The following is a 23,156-nucleotide window of genomic DNA, read 5'->3' as shown; positions in this document are numbered from 1 at the left end:
TCCAGGTACTTAGACAATGTGGATGGAACAAAAGGCGCTTTTCCACTGCATGGAACCGAACGGTTCGGCTCGCTTTTGTGCTTTTCCACTGCTGGTACCGCATGGTACGGTGTAGGAACGGTTCGGTACGGTACAGTACGGCAGCGCTTTTCCACTGCATGGAACCAAACGGTACGGCTCTCAAAAACAGTACCACCTCGATTGTGGTTCCAAGAGTTCCTTTGCATGCAGTCACTACTAGCCACTGATTGGTCAGAGAATCCCACCCACCCCGTTGTTATCCCACCCACTTAACTTTAGTACTACTTTAGTGGAAAAGCAAACCATACCTTACCGAACCGTTCCAACATGCGGTACCAGCAGTGGAAAAGCAAACCGAGCCGAGCCGGTATTTGCAGTGGAAAAGTGCCAAAAGTTAACCTAAATGCGGCCGCTAACGCAGCCCGTAGGTATACCCGAGTTTAACTCTGTGGGAGGTGTAAATCCAGCCCAACCAATCATCCGGTCCGAAGCGCAGGGAGTGACCTCATGTCCTGCCTCACCTCCGGAGTTACAAACAAAACCATGAACCTCCACCGGATGTGACCTCATCATGAGCGTCACCGCCATGGTCACGTGTGTCGCTTCAGATGCCGATAATATTACACCATTGTAAATCAGACCTGTGAGGAAGGAGCGAACCTACAATACAGGAAGTCTCGCTCGTGACACCACAGAGCAACTTATCCACATCCGTTCATTACTGGTGACACAGATCGAGATCTTAATGTGGAATTTAAATAGGAATTTGCATAAAACTCCCATATCTACAGAGGTCAGAAAGGGGACCATATCGGAAGCAACTTCCCGGCTTGCACAATAAAGAGATTCTATAAATACAGCCAGAATTGCGCAATTCTCCCTGTGATTCTGATTCGCTCCAATGTGAATGGGCCTAAGACAGTTCTGCACCTCCATTTTTTTTTTTTTTTTCCTTCCCCCACATGCTTTCTATACAGTGTGGCAGAAAGCAAGAGGACAGATGAGTATTTATAAACATGAATGAATGAAGACAAATATTCCAAACAAAATTTTGGACTTTGTTAAAAAAAAAAAAAACATAACTGTAAGGGCCTTTTCACATGGGCTTTCCAATCAGGTTCGTGTCAGTTTTTCAGGCGGACCTGATCGGATGCTCCATGCACACCTATGTAGCAGCGGATGTCAGCGGAGCCATGTCCACTGACACCCGCTGCTATCTGATCCTGTCCTTGAAATCCAGACGGCTGGAAACCCTATTTTCCATCCGTTTGGAGGATCGGATTGGATCAGATAGGATCGGATGAAAACAGACAGGCGCCCTGTTTTCATCTGATCTCCCATAGAGGAGAGCAGAGATCTGACAGGTCTGTGTCTCCAAAGTAAGAGGAGAAGGAGCTGTCATCTGCCTGCTCAGCGGGGATCGGCCGATCGATCTCCACTGAGCAAAATGGAGTCTGTGGGGTGGAAAGCCTGTGTCAAAAAGACCCTTACAAGTCATGAGAGTGCCTCGGAAAAGGCGGAGGAGCTTCTGCCTGTTTTCAATTGCTGCATCCTTATACAAACTGCCATTTGTGGAATCGGACTGTCTGTATCAGTGGAGGGAGAATTCCAGGGACACACGGATGTTATGGAGATAATTAGGGCTGCCATCAGGGGGGTACAGCCCATACATATGTAGGGGGCCTAGGTCTCCCCTTTTGTTCCTTTTCACCCCTACACTGACTTCCGCTGGTGCCACCCACTGCACTTGCTCCTGACTCCCATCCTGCCGCTGGCCACCGCTATCAAAATTATTGGTTGCTAGGACCACCTGGCATCCTAGCAGGCAATCATATGCATTCACAGGCCCCCGCAGAGGAGGAGGACGTAACCTGGTGGTCAGGTACTGGGTGCCCAGACCTAAAGCTGTGTAAGGGGCCCCAAAATTTCTGATGGCTGCCCTGGAGATAATAAAAGTAAAATGGTGAATCAGAACTGATCCTTTTTTAAGAAATGCCCTTGATCAATCTATTATAGTGCAAAAAAAAAATGCTTTTTTTAGACCCCCATTTGCACGTGCTTTCAGATTGCTTTTTTTTGTGCATATTGGATGTATTTTAGTATCCAATCAGGCACTCTCCTAAACTCTATAACACCAACGGTGTTAGTGGTCATATACACATCACTTTATTTTGTGATTGCTTGCAATTCAACCAAATTAGAAATCAACTGAATAGCCATAACGCCCTTCCAATCGATTTAAAGTGGTTGTAAACCTCAGACATGAAATATGAGCAAAGCACATCCCTCTATAGTGTGTACTCATAGGCGTGCCAGCTTTGCCTGAGCACACCCTAATATGCGTAATTTGCATTATCACTCTGGGGTTGATTTACTAAAGGCAAATAGACTGTGCACTTTGCAAAGGGCAGTTCCTCCAGCGCTTAGTAAATCTTCATTTTGCAAAGAATACCCAATCATGAGCAAGGGAAATTTTAAAAAACAGCATTTTTGCTTGCACATGATTGGATGATAAAAGTCAGCAGAGCTTCTGCTCATTTACTAAGCTCTGGAGCAACTGCACTTTGCAAAGTGCACAGTCTATTTGCCTTTATTATATCAACTGTGTGCAGACGGGGAGAGGGGAAAGATCTCCCTCTTATCAGCTCTATCATCAGGGAAGTGCTTACGCACTTCTCTTCCACTGCGCCTGCAGGGAGATCAATGTGCCGAGATTATTTATATATATATATATATATATATATATATATATATATACACACACAAGCTCAACTTTGGGGTGCACACCTACACTATATTACTAAAAGTATTGGGATGCCTGCCTTTACATAGACCTGAACTGTAATGGCATCCCAGTCTTAGTCTGGAGGGTTCAATATTGGATTGGCCCACCCTTTGCAGCTATAACAGCTTCAACTCTTCTGGGAAGGGTTTAGGAGTGTGTCTATGGGAATGTTTGACCATTCTTCCAGAAGTGCGTTTGTGAGGTCAGGCACTGATGTTGGACGAGAAGGCCTGACTTGCAGTCTCCGCTCTAGTTCATCAAAAAGGTGTTCTATCGGGTTGAGCTCAGGACTCTGTGCAGGCCATTCAAGTTCCTCCACCTCAAACTCGCTCATCTGTGTAAATTGATGGCGCTATATAAGTACCTGAAATAAATAAAAATAAAATCCAGATCTCTATTCCCGCTCTATGCTCTCGAAAACTAAAAAAAAAAAAAAAAAAAAAGTTTTGGCCATACATATACTTTGTTTCTAGAATGTACACTTTTTTTCAATGTAACATTGTGCGATCTTATAGTGGGTGAGTTCTGCTGTACACATCTGGCGGTGAGCTCACACACAGCCCGCCCCGCCCCTCCGCCACCTTCTCATTCATAATATTTACACCATGACGTAGACTGCTACTCCGCTCCCCGCCCCCAATACAACACTCGTCTATTCTACCCCTGGAACGCCCACTGCTCGGATTTCATTGGCCTATCGTTCGCTTCATTTGATTAAACACGCCTATCCCTCCTGCTATTGGACGCGAGTGAAATGAGCCCTCCTAGATGGCGATTGGCTCCCACTTGACGTTTCTCGCCTACTTTTAAGCAGAAGGCGTCTGATTGGTGGAGCGGGCTGCGCTCTGTTGTAGTGTGAAGTCTCCGGTCCTCCCGTTATGTCAGAGGCAGCTCGCGGCGGAGGGTAATCGGGGTGTCTGGTGACGGAGGGTGAGAGGCGCGCACATCTTGGAACGAATGGAGTGATCTCCGTACAACTTTCCCCGGACTTCTTCAGAGGAAGAGCGACTCACCACTCCGGACCCATCGCGGGAGGTTCCCAGGTAAAGAGCTGCGATGGTTCTATCTACCGATCGCGGTACCGGTGAGCGATGACTTGTCCTAGGATTGCGCGTGGGCGGAGCTTAGCAAAAGTTTACTGAGGTGCCGATATTAGTAAATACGTATTGCCTGAGGGGGTGGGGGCGGGGCTAAGAGAGAGTGTGACGTCTGATCACAATGCCACTTTCCTGGCTCTCATGAGGATGTAGTGACATTGGAGCACACAGACACAATATTAAAAGTCTATGGGAAAAAAAAAAAACTTTTTTTGTTTGGAAGGAGTTGGGAAAATGTATTTTTTTTTTTCATCAGTAAGCGACGGATCTGCTATTTATGACCCCCTGTATATAACAAGGATGTGTTACACGTCTGAGAGTAGTGATGCGTCACCTCTTCTTTTTTTTAACAAGTAGACGTCATTGATGTTCATGCGCTGCCTGTCACCCAAAAAACGCGCCACAGAAGCTCGAGTATCAAATTTTAGCAATGAGCCCAGCGTGTTTGTGAGTGATTTTTTTTTTTTTTTAAACACATGACTGCTACCCACATTTACAGTGCTAATAAATCGTGGCACGGCATGCGTAACACAAGCACCTCCATGCCAGTGTGGTCAGTTTTTTGGTTGTGCTGGGAGCACAGCCTGCCTGTCCTCCAATCATCAGACTTGTACACAGCCATTCAGTAGTAAGACCAGTGTGCTGCTGCTTCTCCACCCCCACTTCTTCAAACCCTTTGTGTAGCTTAGAACAGAGATTATGTGATCACTTATAAAATAATTTGGACCAGTGCACAAAGCTAAGTCCATAAAGACATGGATGAGCGAGTTTGGAGTGGAGGAACTTGACTGGTCTGCGCAGAGTCCTGAGCTCAACCCGGCAGAAAACCTCTGGGATGAAGTAGAGCGGAGACTGTGTGCATGCGCAGAGAGAGTGAAGCAGAATTTGACAATTAGATTCTCCCTCCGCGCTTTGCATATCGTCCGGTGTTCTGTCAAATAGCGCATCCCGTCGGATAATGTCGCGGACAATCTGCCCATGCGCAGTAAGCAACCTCACTCCGTGATATCAACACTGCGCAATCGCAGATCGTCAGAGGCATTATCTAACAGAACACCGGACAATGTGCAAAGCATGGAAGGAGAATCTAACTGTCAGATTCTGCCTCGCTCTCTCTGCACATGCGCGAGACTTGAGCAACTGAATCCGTCCTGCAACACACCCAAATCTGCCCAACAACAATAGTATAACGCCTATCACTCCGGAGGCCTATGATGTTGCTCAAGTCTCACGCATGCACAGAGAGGGTGAAGCAGAATTTGACAATTAGATTCTCCTTCCGCGCTTTGCAGATCGTCAGATAATGCCTCCGATGATCTGTGCAGTATCCGTCAGGATGCACTATTCTACAGAACACCGGTTCACACTTATGTGAATTCTATGCGGATCAGATGTGATCCAAAAAGCATAGGTTTGCATGTCATGTAAAAAAAAAAATAAAAAAAAACATTATTTCCAATGAGCCTATGTTCACACTATATGCGGTGCAAATTCAGCACCGCATCTAAATCACATCCCGTCAATGCAAACCGATTGCAGAATGTCGCAATTGCGCAACTGGTTAGCAAAACACAGCGCAACTTGCTGAATCGGATCGCATGGGTGTGAATACCCATGTGATTCGATTCTGATGCAGACAGAAAAAGGGTCCTGCCCTAGGTTGGTGCAAATGCGGTGCAATTTCAGCCATACAAATCCATGGCTCAAATCGCACCCTAGAGACACAGCATGTTATTCGCACAGGAATTTGCTGTGATTCCTGGGCGAATTATATGCAGTGTCTGAACCACAGCAGTGTGAACCCAGGCTGAAGGCTGTTCACATATATGCGGTGCGAATTTTGATCCGGTTCAAAAAAGGGTCCTGTGCCAGTTTAGTGTGGTGCGAATTTCAGCTCCATAGATTTTTATGGAACCGGATTAAAATCACAGTCCAGTGTTCACATCACTGCAAGTTTTTCTTTTTCCCTAGACTTTTATAGAAAACAAAATTTTCCCGATATGTGATGAGTCACGTGACTGGTCTGAAGAGATCTGAAAAAAAGGTATTTACATGCTTCGTATTTAGTAAACTCTTACACTGAGCATTATGGCTGCAAAAAAAGAGGGGGACTGGCAGTGACACATTTTTTAAAGGTTACAAACACTTTGAACTAGGGATAGACCGATATGTTTTTTTCAGGGCTGATACCAATATTTTGGTCACAATGTATCGGTATCGGCCGATATGGACCGATATTTTGTACATTTAACCACTTAAGCCCCGGAAGATTTTAGCCCCTTCCTGACCAGGTCCTATTTTGCGATTCGGCACTGCGTGACTTTAACGGACAATTGCGCGGTCGTGTGACGCTGTACCTAAAGGAATTTGACGTCCTTTTTTTCCCACAAAACAAGCTTTCTTTTGGTGGTATTTGATCACCTCTGTGATTTTTTTGATCACGCGCTATAAACAAAAAAAGAGCGACAATTTTGCAAAAATAACAATATTTTTCAAATTTTTTTTATATGAAATTCCCCAAAAGAAATGTAAAAATCAAAATTTTTTAACATTTTTGGCCAATTTGTTTTCTGCTACATATGTTTTTGGTAAAAAAATCACACTAAGCTTATTTTGATTGGTTTGCGCAAAAGTTATTGCGTTTACTAACTAAGGGAAAGATTTTTGTCGTTTTTGTTGTTTTTTTTTTTTTTTTTAACAAGTAATGGCGGCGATCAGCAATATTTTTTTTTTTTTTTGCGGGACTGCGACATTGCTGCGGACAGATCGGACCCTTGACTGACATTTTTGACACTTTTGGGGGTACCAATGACATTACGACAGTAATCAGTGCTATACATATGCACTGTTACTGTAAAAATGACACTGGCAATGAAGGGGTTAACTTTATTGGGGAAGGAGGGGTTAAGTGTGTCCCTAGGGGCGTGCTTCTTACTGTGCAGGGATGTGACTTTTTATGTAACAGCAGAGATCTACGGTCCTACATAGCAGGACTGTATGATCTCTGCTGTTACACAGGGGAGAATGACAGGCGGCTTTGTTTACACTAGCCGCCTGCCTTTCTCCCTCTGTAACTGACGATCGCGAGTGACCGGCGGACATCTGGTCCGCCGGTCACTCGCGCTGAGGTTTCCCACGAGACTAGTCCGGACTCCATACGAGGCTGTCCAAGGCAAGGGAGGCGGCCTAAGAAGGCAGAATGATGTCACAGAAATATCGGCAATATCGGCCAGTTCCGGGGCCAATATCGATATATCGGGGAAAGTGCATATCGGCCCCCGATATATCGGTCTTGCCGATAATCGGTCTATCCCTACTTTGAACCCCAATGAAATTCTGTGGAATGACTTGAAGACTGCAATCCACAAACTATCACTATCAAATTTAACTGAACTTGAGCAAAGAAGAGTGGGCAAATATTGCAAAGTCTAGATGTGCAAAGTTAGTAGAAACATATCCCAACAGACTAAAAGCTGTAATTTAAGGAAAAGGCAGTTTAACAAAATACTGACACAAGGGGGTGATCCTTTTTGCAACTCAGTGATTAATCACTGTTTTTGATTTATTTATTTATTTTTCCTTGGATGATTTTAGTTGCTCTAATAGTAGAGTAAATGCAGCTATATAAAACAAAAAGTGTGTGTTTCTTCATTTCAAGCTGCAAAGCAACAAAATGTAATTATTTTAAGATGGGGTGATTCTTTTCTATACCCACTGTAAGACTTCCATTTAAGCATATGAAAACCTGAGAACAAAAAATTAAACGTATTGCAAATTACTGGTCCTTTCATGTGGTGGCTGCTTTCGTTTTCATTGTTCTCACTTTTTTTTCCCTTTTATTTTAACCCGGTAATTTACAATCCCCCAACTACCCACCTAAAGAAGGGCATGCATCCACCCAGGCTGTACACACGTCATGGGCGCAATGCTTTGCCTTCCCAAAAATGAAACTACATGTCACGGTCGGCAGATAGTACCGCCATCAAACGCAACCCATTTAAGTGTATAGTGCTATTCCATCACTCCAACTCATGCACTCGGTGGATCAGCCTTTTTAGTGGTAAAACGGGTCGTGAGAAGGTGACATTATCGCTTTCTCATAACCTGTCAAATGACCCCTGAAAAGAAATCTATTGCAGATTACTTTTCAAAAGGGCAATAAGGGCTGCAGAAAATGGGAATTAACCCTAAATATCTGCAGGAATCATTTTAAAAAGCCTGTCAGATGAGAGCTATATTTTGATCAGATTTAAACCCTCATAGGGCACTTCTGCATGGGCAGTCCACCCGGCGGACTCCGTTTTGCTCATCAGTGATCGATCCGCCAATCCCCGCTGAGCAGGCAGATGACCGGTTCGTCTTTGCTTACTTTGCAGAGACAGACCTGTCAGAGTCCCACTCTCCTCTATGGGAGATCGGATGATAACGGACAGCCTGTCCATTTTCATCCGATCCTTTCCGATCCTCCAGACGGATGGAAAATAGGGTTTCCATCCATCCGGATTTCACGGACAGGATCGGATCGGATAGCAGCGGGTGTCAGCGGACATGTCACCACTGACATCCGCTGCTCCATAGAGGTACATGAAGCATCAGATCAGGTCCGCCTGAAAAAACTCACAGACGGACCTGATTGGAAAGCCTGTGTGAAAGGGGCCTTAGTAAGATGACCGTTATGGATGGAGAAGTTTATTCTGGTATTTGGGCAGTGTTTGTAGCAGAAAGCGATACAATGTAGCATCAGCATTCAGCAAGGACAGAGAAAATAAAAACATTAGAATTGATTTGCTACAGTATAAGATAAAGCCCAACCTGTTTTGAAAAAAAAAAAAAAGATACAAATACTGTTGGGTTTAAGGGCCCTTTCACACGGGCGCTCCGTATGTCCGCAAATCATCCTATTTTTTTGCGGATGATTTGCGGACATAATGTAAGTCAATAGCATTGCGGATGTCAGCGGAATACCATCTGCTGACATCCGATTTTATTCGTTTCAGTTCTGTTCCGTTTTTTGGAACGGAACAGAACCCTATTTTTTCATCCGTGTAAAAAACGGAAAGGAAGGAAAATCGGATGTCAGCGGTGTCATCCGCTGACATCCGCAATGCCCATAGACATACATTATGTCCGTATATCATCCACAAACGGATGGGATGATATGCGGACATACGGAGCGGATGACACAAGTGTCATCCGCTCCGTGAAAAAAAAAAAAAAAAAAGCATCGGAGCGGATCGCAATGCGGACCGCTCCATGTGAAAGAGCCCTTAGGCTGGGTTCACACTTTTGCGATGCCAGACATTGCATGTGATTCACACCGCATTGCTGTGCAGATCACCTGCGATGTCCATGCGATGCAAATTTAGTGCCGGTTCACACTTCTGCGATGCAGGAACGCTGCGAATATGCAGCGTGTTCCCGCATCGCATCCGCACATCTGGCAGTTCATACTGCCATATACGATACGCAGAAGGTGTCAATTAAATGTTTACGACACCCCCAGTTGCGATCGCATATCGCAGTGCGATCTGCAAGTACGCAAAGAATCCGATCGCACAAGTGTGAACCACCATGCGATCCGATTCTACTGCGGCTCGAAAAAAGCCTCATGTGCGTGTTTGGTGCGAATACAGTGCGAATTCAGCCATACAAAGTGTATGGCTGAACTCGCATCTGCACATCAGATCGCATGTAATTAGGAGCAGTGCGCTCTAAATTACATGCGATCTCTGCAAACGCAGAAGTGTGAATCGGCACTTAGCCATGCACATTATATGGCAAAATTCACATCACATTTGGACCAAAATGCAATCCGATTCCTGCAGCATCTGACCATTTGCACTGCGATCTGCAAACTGATTTGGGGGTGTCATTAACTTGCCATTGTGATGTGGAACCCGTACTAGAATCACACTGGTTCCTGCATCGCATTAGTGTGAACCCAGCCTCAAAGAGAAGTATGGGAAACATTTTTTAAATTTGAATCATACTTACCTAGGTGAATGCTGCATCTGTCCCTGCCGGCTCCAACACTGAGAACTGAGCGATCAAACATCACCGATCACTTGGTTCTCACAGCTCCCTAAGCAGAGAGCTGGTGACTGTCAGTCAGCAGCTCTCTGCTCTAATCCACCCCCCGCACGCACACACTAGAGCGCTGGGCTGTGGAGGGGGCGGGAGCAGCCGGCTCAGGCTCTTAGTGGCTAGCTGAGAGGCTGAGCTGGGTGCCGGTCCAGGCATGTGGGCGGATCCTGACCATATGGTCATGATCTTGCCCGAGCATGTGACGTCAGCCAACACTGGGCTTCAGCCTGCTGTCTGCTGAAAACAGGTTACAGGATTTCAGAACGAACTGCACTCCTGTGATCCACAGGAGAAGTACACCCAAATGGCAACTAAAATAGGGTTAAATAGCTCTTGGTTGAAAGTGCAATTCACTAAGAATTGTGCGGTAAATAACTACTGCTGTAAAGCATTGATAATGCGGTCATTTTTTACATTTTCATGGGGTTCATTTATTGCATTGAGCTGGTTGCTAAGGAGTGGGCCAGGACCTGGCTGCCAGGTCCTTAACAGATGACTCATCAGCTGTCAGCGGGCTCCCTGCTGACAGCTGAATGTAAAGAAAACATGCTGGCAATTAAAATTAATAAAAAACAAACAGCGTGGGGTCCCCCCCAATACATGCCACAGGCCCCTTGGGTATGGCAAAAATTTTAAGGGGAACCCCGCACCAATTAAAAAAAAAAATAGTGTGGGGTCCCCCTCAAAATCCAAACCCTTATCCCCCCCCCTACTAAACCATACCAGGCCACATGCTCTCAACATAGCGGGGATGCTTTGGGGTGGACATATTGATGGTGGCAAGAGCCTCTTCCTCTGTAACATGGGGGCCCCCAGATCCTGCCCCCCTCCCCAATGTAAATGACTATTCAAATTCACAGACCCCACGCTGTTTTTTTTCATCAATTTTATTTGCTGGCATGTTTTCTTTACATTCAGCTGTCAGCGAGGCCCGCTTCTTAGCAAGCAGCTTTTGGGGGAGGGGGGACCCCCACACTGTTTCTGACAAATACCACATGCTAAACCACCAGCAAAACCTTGGTGATAAATATTGCGTGCTTTTTTACTCTGATTCTTTTGTGAATCGGACTTCAGAGCTTGCCGCATGGTATTTTGGCAGTATTTTTCATTTTGCGGTAAATACCCCATAATCATAATTTTTTGGGGGAATTTAATTTTTTTTTACCCCATGCAATCATTTATGCAAATGAGTTAAGTGATTGTGTTATCGCATGCGGTAAACGTTAGTGAATTGACCCCAAATATATATAAAAAAGACAGTAATTTGAAGTAAACCTTCCAAACTTGGACTTTTCACACTAAGCTTGTGAGTTAAAACCTGTAAGCAGAGGCTTTTTCCCACTCTCTCTTCTCACAGTATTGACAGCAGCAGAAGATAGTGGCTCCCCCTGCTGCCTTTGTGAGCAGAGAGAGAGGGAGAGAGAGGAAGGAGAGAGAGACTGCAGATGGGCACAACGCTGGATCGAGGTGGGACTTGAGTAGGTATTTTGGTGGGGGGGGGGGGGTTTACATTAATGCATTAAGGTAAAAAAAAAAAAAAAAACCTTTACAACCACTTTAATATAAGATTTTTCTATTGAAATGCAGTCTTTACTTTGCTTCAAACATGTCTACTGTTACTGTAACCAAACAACTGTCTTCTGATTTATCGGTCCACAGCACATTGTTCCAGAAGGCCCTATCTTTGCCTATATGTTCAATAGTAAACTGTAGTCTTGCTTTAATGTTCTTTTTTTCACAGCAAAGGCTTTTTCCTGGCACACCTTCAATGTTTATTAAATTGGTGCAATGCCGTTCTGATGCACTTTGTCACCTGCTATTGCAAGAGTTACCTACAGATTCTGCAATTACATTTTGGCGTTCTGGGAAACTTCTTTCTGCATCAAATGGTCAGCTTTTGGGCTGAATTTGCTTGACCAGCCAGTCCTAGACAAGCTGTCACCTGAAATCTATGCCCCTTTTTTACTTACAGTGACGTTTATTTTTAAAACCTTGCCAGACTTATGGTGTGAATACACGATTAGAATATTGCCCGATCATTCGACCACCGACTTTTGAAAAAGTATTTGTCGGTCGAAAACGTTGCCAACATACATGGCCCGAATATCACCCGACCATTGCCCGCCGACCATCGAAACAGTGTTCGTGCGTGATGAGGTTATACAGATTTAAACTGAACGACCTCAACACCAACGTATAGAATATCGTTCATTCGCAAACGAGACGACAGAATTTTTCGGGTTTTTCAAACGGTATTTTTTGTTCACAATATCGATATCGCTCATTGATGGCTGGGCATTAACCAGTAGAATATCGGCCAATCGCTCGCTGAACGGAAATTTTCGGCCGATTTACTTATCGTGTATTCCTGCCATTATAGGCATTCACAACTTTATTTCTGAGGGCATTACAGATCTTTTGATTTTGCCATGATGACACATCAATAGCAAATTGGACACCAAACCTTAGATGTCTGAGGTTAAGGGTGCTTTCACACTAGCACTTTTGGTGCGCACCCGGGCTCGATTGACGTCAGAATTCAGTTCTTTTTGATGATGTGAACACCGTCTTTGAACTCGGCTGCGCACCCGCGAACCGTACCCGAGTCTACTTAAAAAGGGTGGTCTGGGGTACGGTTCATGTGAACTCCAGTACGGTTCGCTTCTGATGAGAACGCAATCGTACCAGAGCAAGCAATTCTATCCATTTTGGCACCTTCTCGTTTACAGCGGTTGCCAAGCAACATGAGTACGCGCCGACTGCAGCTTGATTACACAAGTGTACCGCGGTTCGGATACAAAAATCAAATGTGAACACACAGTCAATCGGGGGCAGGGGAGGGGGGAGCAATCGAACTCGGTTTCGGACCAGGCAATCGCAATCGCACGGTGTGAAAACACCCTTAGGTACCACAGGTACTCCCTAAATAGGTTCTAGTATTTGGCACCTAATCTGAAAAACCTAAATCTAATTTAATTGGTTTTAAGTGGTTGTAAATGTAGAGGTCTTCTTATTTTTTCCATGTGACAAATCAGTTTTTCTTGTCATTTGTTCAAGTATATCAGCTTTATCTATAGGTGCTGTTTTAATAAAGATCTATGGTTTGCCCATTCAAATATGTTGAAAAAGTGAACAATTGCCAATAGGTGTACTTATTTTTTCTCATGGCTGTAAGTGCTTACAAATCCTTCTGAATTAGCACTTTTTTCCTGTCTACAGCAACTAACTGGATTCTCTATTTTATGCTCCAAGAAACCCGACAGCTGGATTGGTTCTTATTGGTAACACAAAGACTTTGTTCCTTAAGTTTTATAAGTTAGCCTTATTGTGATTTCATCCAACACGTTCCTTTCCTTTTCAGTTTGGCTGCCGCAGTGTAGAACAAAGGTTTTTTCCAATTTTAATGAATAGCCATTTGTTTGAACATTTCGTATGTGGTAGGATGTTCGGTTGACCGTGCTGTTAATAATCAGCCATAAGTGTAGTGATTTACTCTACTAAATTACTAGGTTGCAGAATGATGTAATGATGGGATCACAGTATTAAAAGAGAATGAATCTGGCTTTTGTTGCATACAGACAGGAATAACTTTCAAGTAAGTAACTCGAAGATTTTTTTTTTAAATTAATATATCTATAAAACCATTTCTTCTCTCTCTGCTGTGTCCATATACTCTCCAAATCCACCCAAAACGGTTTAGTTTTCAGTAACCCCTACCACTTGAATTACCATATATATATATATATATATATATATATATATATATATATATATATATATATATATATATATATATATATATATATATATATATAATATAATTTTTTTTTTTTTTCTTCTTGGGGATTGCATCGGCAAGAACCCCTTTTTTGAGCCATGGCTATTAAAATCTTGCACACCATTAAAATAATCCCTTGAGTCATTTTAAAACTAGAAGGGCTTGCTAAGTACTTCCCAAAACATGCCGATGGTTCCTTTTATTGACCCTCAGCTGTGTGCCTGTGTGATTTAGGTTCACTTTATTTCTAGGGCCTTACTTCCGGGCTAAACCCTTTCAACTGGCATTACCTGATCATTGAGTAAACCTGTTTTGGATGCAAAGGCGTTGCCATTAGATGAATCTGGCGTCAATAGAAAGAGGAGTAAAAGAGGTGCACAGAGGAGATTTTTCTGGCAAATGGTGAATATTGAATACATCTTTCTTTCTGCCCTTAAGCAAAACTAAAGTTTTAGTGTGCACCTGTGCCTAGACCATAGTTTCTCAACTAGGGTTCCTCCTGAGGTTGCTAGGGGTTCCTTGAGCAATGGGCAATTTCTGCCTCTCCAATAAGTTCCCATTGACACCATTGTTCCTTGGTAAGGAGCATTCCTCCCACTGACTGTCACATTAACGTGTCATGAGTTGTAGATTTTTAATTTTTAGTAGGGGTTCCCCGAGACCAGAAATGTATTTCAAGGGTTCCTCTGTGTTTAAAAGGTTGAGAAATGCTGGCCTAGACTATTGGCATATAAGTACTTACATATCCCTAGCAAGCAGTAGAATAGCTTTAAAACAAGTCTTTCATGACACCTCTAGCTGTGTGTACTGTGGAGTAATTCTCAAAGATCACAACATAGACTCTAAAGTCAGGTTTAACAGCACCTGCTGTGTGTTTATATTAGGAGGCCTACTAAGATTCTGCTGCAAAAGAAAGTAATAGAGTAGAGATCAGATTTAACTGCTTAATTGTGAATGTGAAGATACATTTTTCCAAAATACTTATAGCTACATAAGTGAATGAAGGATTGTTTAAAATGCTTTTACTGCTTATTTACTGTAAAGAAACATAGAGTTACGGCAGAAAAAAGACCAGGTGGTCCATCGTGTGCCCGTATTTGATTTTTTGCTTTTAGCTTTCTTTTCTGAGTATAGCTCTATGTTTGCTTCGAGCATGTTTGAATCCACTTACTGTTGACTGACTTACTACCTCTGCTGGAAATCTATTCCAAGCATCAATTATTCTTTCAATAAAAAAATACTTCCTAAGATTGGCTTTGAGCTTTCCTCCTGCTAGTTTGAGATCTTGTCCCTGTGTTCTTGATCTTAGATTTATATTGAAAATACCACCCTCCTGAACTTTATTCACGCCTTTTGATATATTTAAAGCTTTCATTCAGGTCTCCTGTTTCCCTTCTTTCCTCTAAGCTGTTCATATTAAGTTCTTGAAGTCTCTCCTGATATGTTTTATCTCTTGAACCTTTCACCATTTTTGTTGCCCATCTCTTGACTCTTTCTGTCTTATCAATATCTTTTTGTAAGTGAGGTCTCTGGAGGTGATCTCATTATTCTAAATGAAGTCTAACTAAAGATCGGCTGTATATAAGGGAACCAAGACCTCCTTCCTCATGCCGGTGACCCCTCTAGTAATGCATCCTAGAACTGTGTTTGCTTGTCCACTAAGTGGCCACACTGTTTGTTCATTTTGCAATCATCTGTAATAAGTACTCCCAAATATTTATCCTCCTGTATTGCTGTCTAACCCTGTACCCCCAATGTTATACTTTTGTCATGGGACTCTAATGTGCATTATTTTACATTTAGAAACTTGGAACTGCTTTCACACCACTTTAGTGTGCATAGTCTGAGCACAGATTCACTTTAAATTAGAACTATAGGCAAAAGTTTTTTTTTTTTTTTTTGTTCTTTCATTTGGATAGAGTAAGGGAGGGTTATAACCCCTGTAAGTTTTTTTGCCATCTGTGTCCCATTGGGGAGATTTCCCTTTACTTCCCTTTCTAATAGCCAAAATGGAAAGTGAATGAAAATCTCTCCAAGGTGAGGGAATCCCTGGTTGTCACCAGAACCAATGTCTCCATCAGAAAATATCCCCTCTATTACTGTTGTGGGGACAACCCAAAATGTTGGATCTTCTTTGACTTTCGATGAGAGTAGTAAACATGACAAATAGAGAGGGTTTACTTCCCTAGTGGGGGAACAGATAGCAATAAAAACCTGACAAGTGTTCTAATCCCTCTCCATTCTATCTGAAAATTAAAAAAAATTAAAAGTTTGGTTTTTCGTTATACTTAAAGGGGCCCTTCACACCTGCCTACTTGATGTTCTAGTGTGTTATGTAAAGGTAGCCCATTCCTGCAGAATAAGCTGCACACACAAAGCAATGAAGCAAAAAACGGACTTTTCTATTAATGCAGAGCACCACAACGCATGAATGTGAAATCAAAAATCTAAAGTCCTATCAATAGCAGGGGAGTGTGACACCAAAAACGTGTTTACTTTTAGACAGGCTGCCTGCTTCTGCAGTATCACAGCTCCAGAGTATTTACGAGATTTACCAGAAATGCTTTGTGTTTATGACTGCAACCCCTCACTGAGGGATAAAGTTTGATAGATGTAAGGTGACTTTATTCTTAAATTTTGCTACCTGGATTAGATTATGGTGTACCTGGTGTATGGTGTAGACCTTTATGATTGAAGAATGTTCTATTGGAATATGTGGCAGTTTCTACATTTAATGTTCAAACTTGTTTTGCAAATTGGTATTTAGAAATTGGTTGCTATGGCTTGGGACACTTCGCTTTAGAACCCTTTCATATGTGAGTTTTCTTTAAAGTGGTTCTAAAGGCTGAAGAGTTGAATGAAGGTAAAAAACCTTTGCGTGCAGTTTGCCTTCCAGCTCCCCCTTATACTTAACTGAGTCTGACAGCGATCCAGTGATGTGCTGGAGAGCAGTCTCTCTCTCTCTCTCCCTCTCCCTCTCCCTCTCCCTCTCCCTCTCTCCCTCTCCCTCTCTCCCTCTCTCCCTCTCTCCCTCTCTCCCTCTCTCCCTCTCTCCCTCTCTCCCTCTCTCCCCTCTCCCTCCCATCTCTCCCTCCCCCCTCTCTCTCCCCCCTCTCTCTCCCCCCCCCTCTCTCTCTCTCTCTCTCTCTCTCTCTCTCCCCCCTCTCTCTATCGTCCCTTACTAGAGATCAAGGCAACAGCAGAAGCCATTGGCTCCCACTGCTGTCAATCATAACCAGTGAGAAGAGAGTGGGGGGTGGAGCCGAGCCGCTCTCTGTGTCAATGGACACACACAGAATACAGCTTGGGAGTGAGCCTACATGAGTGCCCCCTTAGAAAGCTGTTTGCTGTGGTTGGCACTGGACGGGAGGGAGTAGCCAGGAGCGTTGGCGGGAGACCCAAGAAAAGGAGGTTCTGAGCTGCTCTGTGCAAAACCATTGCACAGAGTGGGTAATTGGGACATGTTTGGTATTTTCTTAAAAATATATACATTTACAATCACTTTAACATGCTTTTTCTTTGTTCACAGAGCTGCCTAAAATCGATTGTGGAAGCAGCAATGTCCCCAGCTCCTACAGAAACATTGACTCAAGAGGCGGGGGCTCACTTCTCTCCTTCTCAGGACTTAAAGAGCCTGGGTGTTAGTGCTAATTTGTGCTCAAGTAATTCTAAACCCATGGAGAAAACCAATCTGCCTAAAGACAATAGCTCAGTTGCATTGCGTACCAGAAGTAAATGGTGCCTTCAGAAAAGCTATACTAATTCACAAGCTGATTGTCCTTCCTCACCACCATATAAGTCTCACTTTTTTCTGTTGAATTCTGGGTTAAATGCTCAAAATAAAGAATGTTTCAAAACTAAGCTGGAGAGCGACAACTGCAGGCAGACTTTTTTTCCAAATGCAGAAAGGAAAGTTAAGAGGGAACTTTTCCCAGGAACTGTAAGCCAGGTTTTAGCAGATGTGAACAAACTTTGGGACCTATCTGTGACTGAGGCTGAAGGCATGCATGGATCGCTTGGTCCAAAATATAGGTTGAATGGAAGAATAGAGGGGGAATGTCTTTCCATACCACTTACTAGTAATTATTCTTTACCAGATTTACCACACCTGGAAACTACACCCCAGATGCTACCAAAAAAGGAAAGTAAAGCCAAATCATGTTTTATGAGATGTCTAAATCGACAGCAAGTCCTTATAAACCGTGCCAAAAGAAATAAGAAGCGCTTGCAGATGATATTGACAAACCATGTTGCGGAACGTTGCAGGCAACAGATAAGTAACTTTGTGAGTTATCAGACGAGAAAAGGAAAATTGAGCAGCAATTCTGTAAGTCCACTAGGTAATAATGCAAAGATAAATCACATGGCTTCTGATCCATCCAAAGTAACCAGTAATCCCTGCGTCAATCAGAATAAACAAAACTTTGAGTACCTTCAAAGTCCATCTAAGATGGGAAAATTTTCTGTATTTATGCCAAAGATTTTGACCTATTTTGAGCGGCAGTTGGATTCTGATGCTACAGGAAGCAGTTCTGATGAAGACTGGGATGAGAAGTCTGGAAAAATTAATAACTGGTGAGTACGTGGTGAAATGTTGAAGATTTAAACCTTAATGCCACTTTTTACCCGTGGGGGCACTGAAGGAGAAATTTAGGTTTGCAACTTTTAGTCCCAGTGAAGTAAAGGTTGTGGGAGGAGGTTTATTCCAGAAATACATCTATAGGGACCTATAAAGTGGAAGTTCACTCAAAATGTAAGGCTAAACCTACTTTCACCCCTATTCTAAGACTTTTCTATCTACCCTGGGGAAAAAAAAGATGCTTATACTATACCTGTTTTGAAGTTGTTACATTCCGGTCACATGATCTCTCCAGTGGTGGGTTCAGTGAACAGGAGAGATAGCCGACAATGGCTGCAAATGCCCATGCGATGACATCACCCATAGGCTTACTATAGGGCGTCTGTTGTCGGCTGCCCCTCCTCTACATCGAAACTGCCGCTGGGACCCGATGATGTGACTGGACCAGAGCGGCTTCAGAATAGGTAAATATAGGCATCTTTTCTCTCACAGGGTAGATAAAATAGTCTTCGAATGGGAGTGGGAGTAGAATTACACTTAGTTAGATGTTGACTGAACTTCCACTTTAAAAGAAAACTCCACTTTTGTTAAATGTTAAAGTGGAAGTTCAGGCTATGTAATTTTGTTGCTGAGCATCCTTCTAAAGATGGTAGTTGTCAGGCTGTTATGCTAATGCAATGGTTTTGGTAATGTTTAGGCACTGGCGCAGTAAGCAGCCAGTAAAGGCAGAACTCATTATCTAGGCCAGAGACAGATAATAATGAAACCAATGGATTAGCACGATAGCTAAGTAACTAGAATTTCCAGAAGTTGAGGTCAGAACTGGCCACCTACATAATGGGAGCAGTAATCTTTTTGTGGAATGGTGCCAAGCTGGTTAGGAACCTCACCACCAAGGGCAAGGTCAGAGGAATTTTAACACCACATCTAACCTTTAAGTTCAGCCTTTTTCAACCTTTTTAACACAGAGGAACTCTTGAAATAATTTTATGTCTTAATCTTAATAAGCCCCTGCTAGTAATATACAGTATACAGCTCATGGTACATTAGCATGATGGTCAGTGTGAAAAATTCTCCTTAAATTGGTGGTCATTGGAGTGAATCTTCCCCTTAAAGATAAATAACCACTGACATCAGTGCTCTTTCTAGCTATCTAAGATGAAGAAATTGCTCAAGGAATTCCTAGCAACCTCTGGACGAACTCTGGCTGAAAGACGCTGTTTAGTGAAATGCTTTTGCAAAGCTTCAGTAACATTTAACTGACTAATCTTGACAAAGTGTAGATTTGGAAAGCACTACACACTGTGAGAGGGCCCAAGTGACTCCCTTTAGATAACATAGAATAGTACCCTAACTAGCAGCAGATATTCTGAAATAAAACTTTTACTAAAATTCTAGCTTCAAAAGTGGCTGTTTAAAGCGTGAAATATCAGCACTGTTTCTTGCAGCTGCACTGATTGCCATAAAAAAAATTGGGTACATTTATCTTTATTTTGCTAAGCTTATAAAGTATGTAGTGGCTAGTGTGATCAGGATGGCTCCATTGTGCAAGGGTGGCTTTTCGGTGCCAAGTTCTCTGCTAGAATGAGCATGTCCTCCCGATAACTGGAGCAAATAAATATTTGAAACAAAAAGTGTTCTGTAGCTGACCTACCCACCTCATCATCCCTGCTCTCCATTGCCCCTGCTCCTTTCTCATCACTGACCAACATGTTTGATAGCTGTAGATTGTGTTACATAGTTGGTGAGGTTGAAAAAAAAGACATCAGTCCATCCACTTCAACCTATAATGTGTTTGTGTGTGTTTACTGTTAACCGTACATCTTATACCCCTACCGCTCTGACAGTAAAGAGGGGTCTTTATGCCAAGCTTCCGTCCCAAAAAATTGAATGGGTAGACTCTTACTCAGGCAATGTGACTAATCAATACCAACTTCCAATTGGCTGAGAGAGTGAAAAAGTCTAAGGTTGGTTTCAAACAGCCAGCCACATGCCCTAGAGAAAATCGGTCCATGAACTTCAGAACTATAGAGAAGGCTAGAGAAAACCACTTGTCTCATCGGAGACCTCAAATGCAGCCTAGATCTGCTTCCTATTGCCCCAATCTGCTGGGTGTTGACATTTGTGTGGAGATGGGTGCTTTTGTTACATTACACAAGCAAAGTGCTGTACAGCCACTCTGTTTTATCACTGAAGCCTCTAATTTCTGAGAGTGTTGTGTAAGGGGTAAGCTCGGTAGTGGGTGTGGGTGACCCCTTGGGTGGGTTCGTTACACAGAGAGACAGCCGAGGAGTGGTTGAAAACAACTGTCTATGGTTCATTCTTCCAATTTGCTGGAAACAAGTGCCAGCATCCAAACAGCATAAATCAAACAAACATAAAATAAACCCTGGCCACTTGGGGCGTCTACCTTCACAACACAGGAACCTACCTATGGAGTCTGTCCCAACCTACTGCTGGGCAGAAACTGCTGGTCATACAGCAGAAGACCAATAGTCTATTTGTTTTCTTTTCACACAGAAAAAGTCAACACCACCTCACCTTCAGAAGTCTCTCAGCTCACTGCTCTCCTTAATGCACAAAGCCTCAGGATGCAGCAATCAGTAGTCATCCTCTGGATAACTTATAGAGGCCTTAATTACCTCATTCTGAATAGCTGAAGCTTTCCAACGTCCTTAAACCTTTCTGGCTATCTCTGCAGCCGACACCTGATAGTAATTGTCTAAACAAAGCAGAAATGTATCTCCCGTCTGTGACCACACCCACAGATTTTCCTGACTTCCTGTCACAGTTGGAAGCCTGTGTCTACTGTCTCAGATTGTGGTTCCATTCTCTGACCCCTAGGTCACTGCTGAGTCCTAGAGTAACTAGTAGTAAGTGGTGGTCAGAATAAGGAACCACAACATGGAGCTTGGGATACAGGATTCCCACACTTCCAGAAATGTTGAATGCTAAAAAAAGACTGGCAAAAGCTGCAGTGCTGGAACAAAGTATAGGTAGTGCACAGTAGTAGGTCTACTTCCTCTTCTCTTACAGCACGTATGTCAAACTCAGAAGAAATAGTTTTGCCAAGTTGAGAGGACTAAATCTTTAAGGGGGCTGTATTATGTCTACCAAGGGCTGCAAATACCTAATTCCAGAAAAAGGTTATGAAGAATAACTATAGAATTTCCCATAGTAACCATTTCAGGATTGGGTTGTTTCACCCCCTTCCTGCCCAAGACATTTTTTAGATTTCAGCGCTCTCACTCTTTGAATAGCAATTACCTAGTGATGCAAAACTGTACCCAAACTAATTTTATATACATTTTTTGAGACAGGACTTTCTTCTGGTTGTATTTAATCACCATTGGGTTTTTTCATTTTTCTGCTATATAAGGGAAAAAAGACTAATCATTTTGGGAAAAAGTTTTTCTTAAATTTCTAATTTGCTAAATTTTATAACAAAAACTATCTTCATAAATTTAGGCGTGAAAGTTAGTCTGCAATCTATGGTATATACAGTATATTTTAAAATTGATCAGTCCTGATGTACTGATCTCTTGAGGCCCTAATATGCCAGGACAGTACTAATACATCCCAAATGACCCCTTTTTTGGAAAGTAGGCAAAGGTATTTAGTAGGAGGCATGGTGAGATTTTTGAAGTTGCAATTTTTTGTCACACTTTTTTTTTCCCCCGCAAACGTGTAATTTTAACAAGTTATTTCTCCCATACAGCATAGGCATACTTACAATTACACCCCAAAATAAATTCTGCTATGTCTCCCAAGAGCTGGCTGCACTGGTCAGGTGTGGTTGCAGTCAGGAGCACTGTTTCTGGCTACACTGACTGGTGCGGTGGTAATCGGAAACACTGGGGTTTATTTAATAAAACTGGAGAGTACAAAATCTCGTGCAGCTGTACATGGTAGCCAGCTAGGGTTGCCACCTCATCCCTTTAAACCAGGACACATATTGATTACAGAGGTTCTGAGGCTAATATAATGCACATAAGGCACTAAGCAAGTTTAATTACCACCATAATCAGCCACAGAACCTGTGTAATTAATGTGTGTCCTGGTTTAAAGGGATGAGGTGGCAGCCCTATAGCCAAGAACTGTAGAAATCCAAAATTTGAGACCGCACTCGAGGTATATGTTGAAATCAAAAGATATCCTTTATTCTTCATAAATGAAATAGACAGACAGTGTGCAGACAGACGTGCCAGGTTGACGCGTTTCACGACGTGTGGTTATGAGTAAGCGACCTACAGCGTCGTGAAATGCGTCAACCTGGCACGTCTGTCTGCACACTGTCTGTCTATTTCATTTATGAAGAATAAAGGATATCTTTTGATTTCAACATATACCTCGAGTGCGGTCTCAAATTTTGGATTTCTACAGTTCTTGGATTACTGATCTGACCTGCACCAGGTTTTGGAACACACACCTGAGCGGCTTCTCCCCCCCCCCCCCCCCCCCATTGCTTCAGCCCTATAGCCGGCCAGCTTCTACATTGGCAGGAAGTATACCCTCTGTACCCGATGCCAATCATGACCCATTCAAGTGAGGGGGGGGGGGGGGGGCTCGTGTGGCATCAGTGTCTGCCAAATGCTTTCTGAAGAGCCATCCAAATACAGATGGCTCTTCAGAGAGCATAACACATGTGAAAGTGTCCTTATGGTGACACTGTGACTGGTGTGGCAGTGATCAGGGACACTGTGACTGGTGTAGTGGAGATCAGAGACACTTGAGTTTATTTACTAAAACTGGAGAGTGCAAAATCTGGTGCAACTTTGCATAGAAACAAATCAGCTTCCAGGTTTTATTACC

At 43.1% G+C, this 23,156-nt stretch overlaps 1 protein-coding gene across 2 annotated transcripts in view; it reads left to right on the top strand.

Annotated features, from left to right (window-relative positions):
* The first annotated feature begins 3,762 nt into the window (after positions 1-3,762).
* KANSL1L (KAT8 regulatory NSL complex subunit 1 like) overlaps positions 3,763-23,156 on the top strand; it is a 147,028-nt gene continuing 127,634 nt past the window's right edge. Inside the window, exons 1-2 of one of the 2 annotated variants that reach the window (XM_082261898.1) lie at positions 3,763-3,849; positions 17,295-18,340. In XM_082261898.1, coding sequence (XP_082118024.1) covers positions 17,325-18,340 — 1,016 coding nt within the window. In that variant the 5' untranslated portion in view covers positions 3,763-3,849; positions 17,295-17,324. Of the gene's footprint in view, positions 3,850-13,555; positions 13,583-17,294; positions 18,341-23,156 lie in introns of those variants that run through there. The other variant, XM_082261899.1, reaches the window with a different exon arrangement.

Source organism: Pelophylax lessonae, assembly GCF_965119305.1.
Source record: "Pelophylax lessonae genome assembly, chromosome: 6".
NCBI lineage: Eukaryota > Metazoa > Chordata > Amphibia > Anura > Ranidae > Pelophylax > Pelophylax lessonae.
This window is presented reverse-complemented; position numbering and strand designations above follow the sequence as displayed.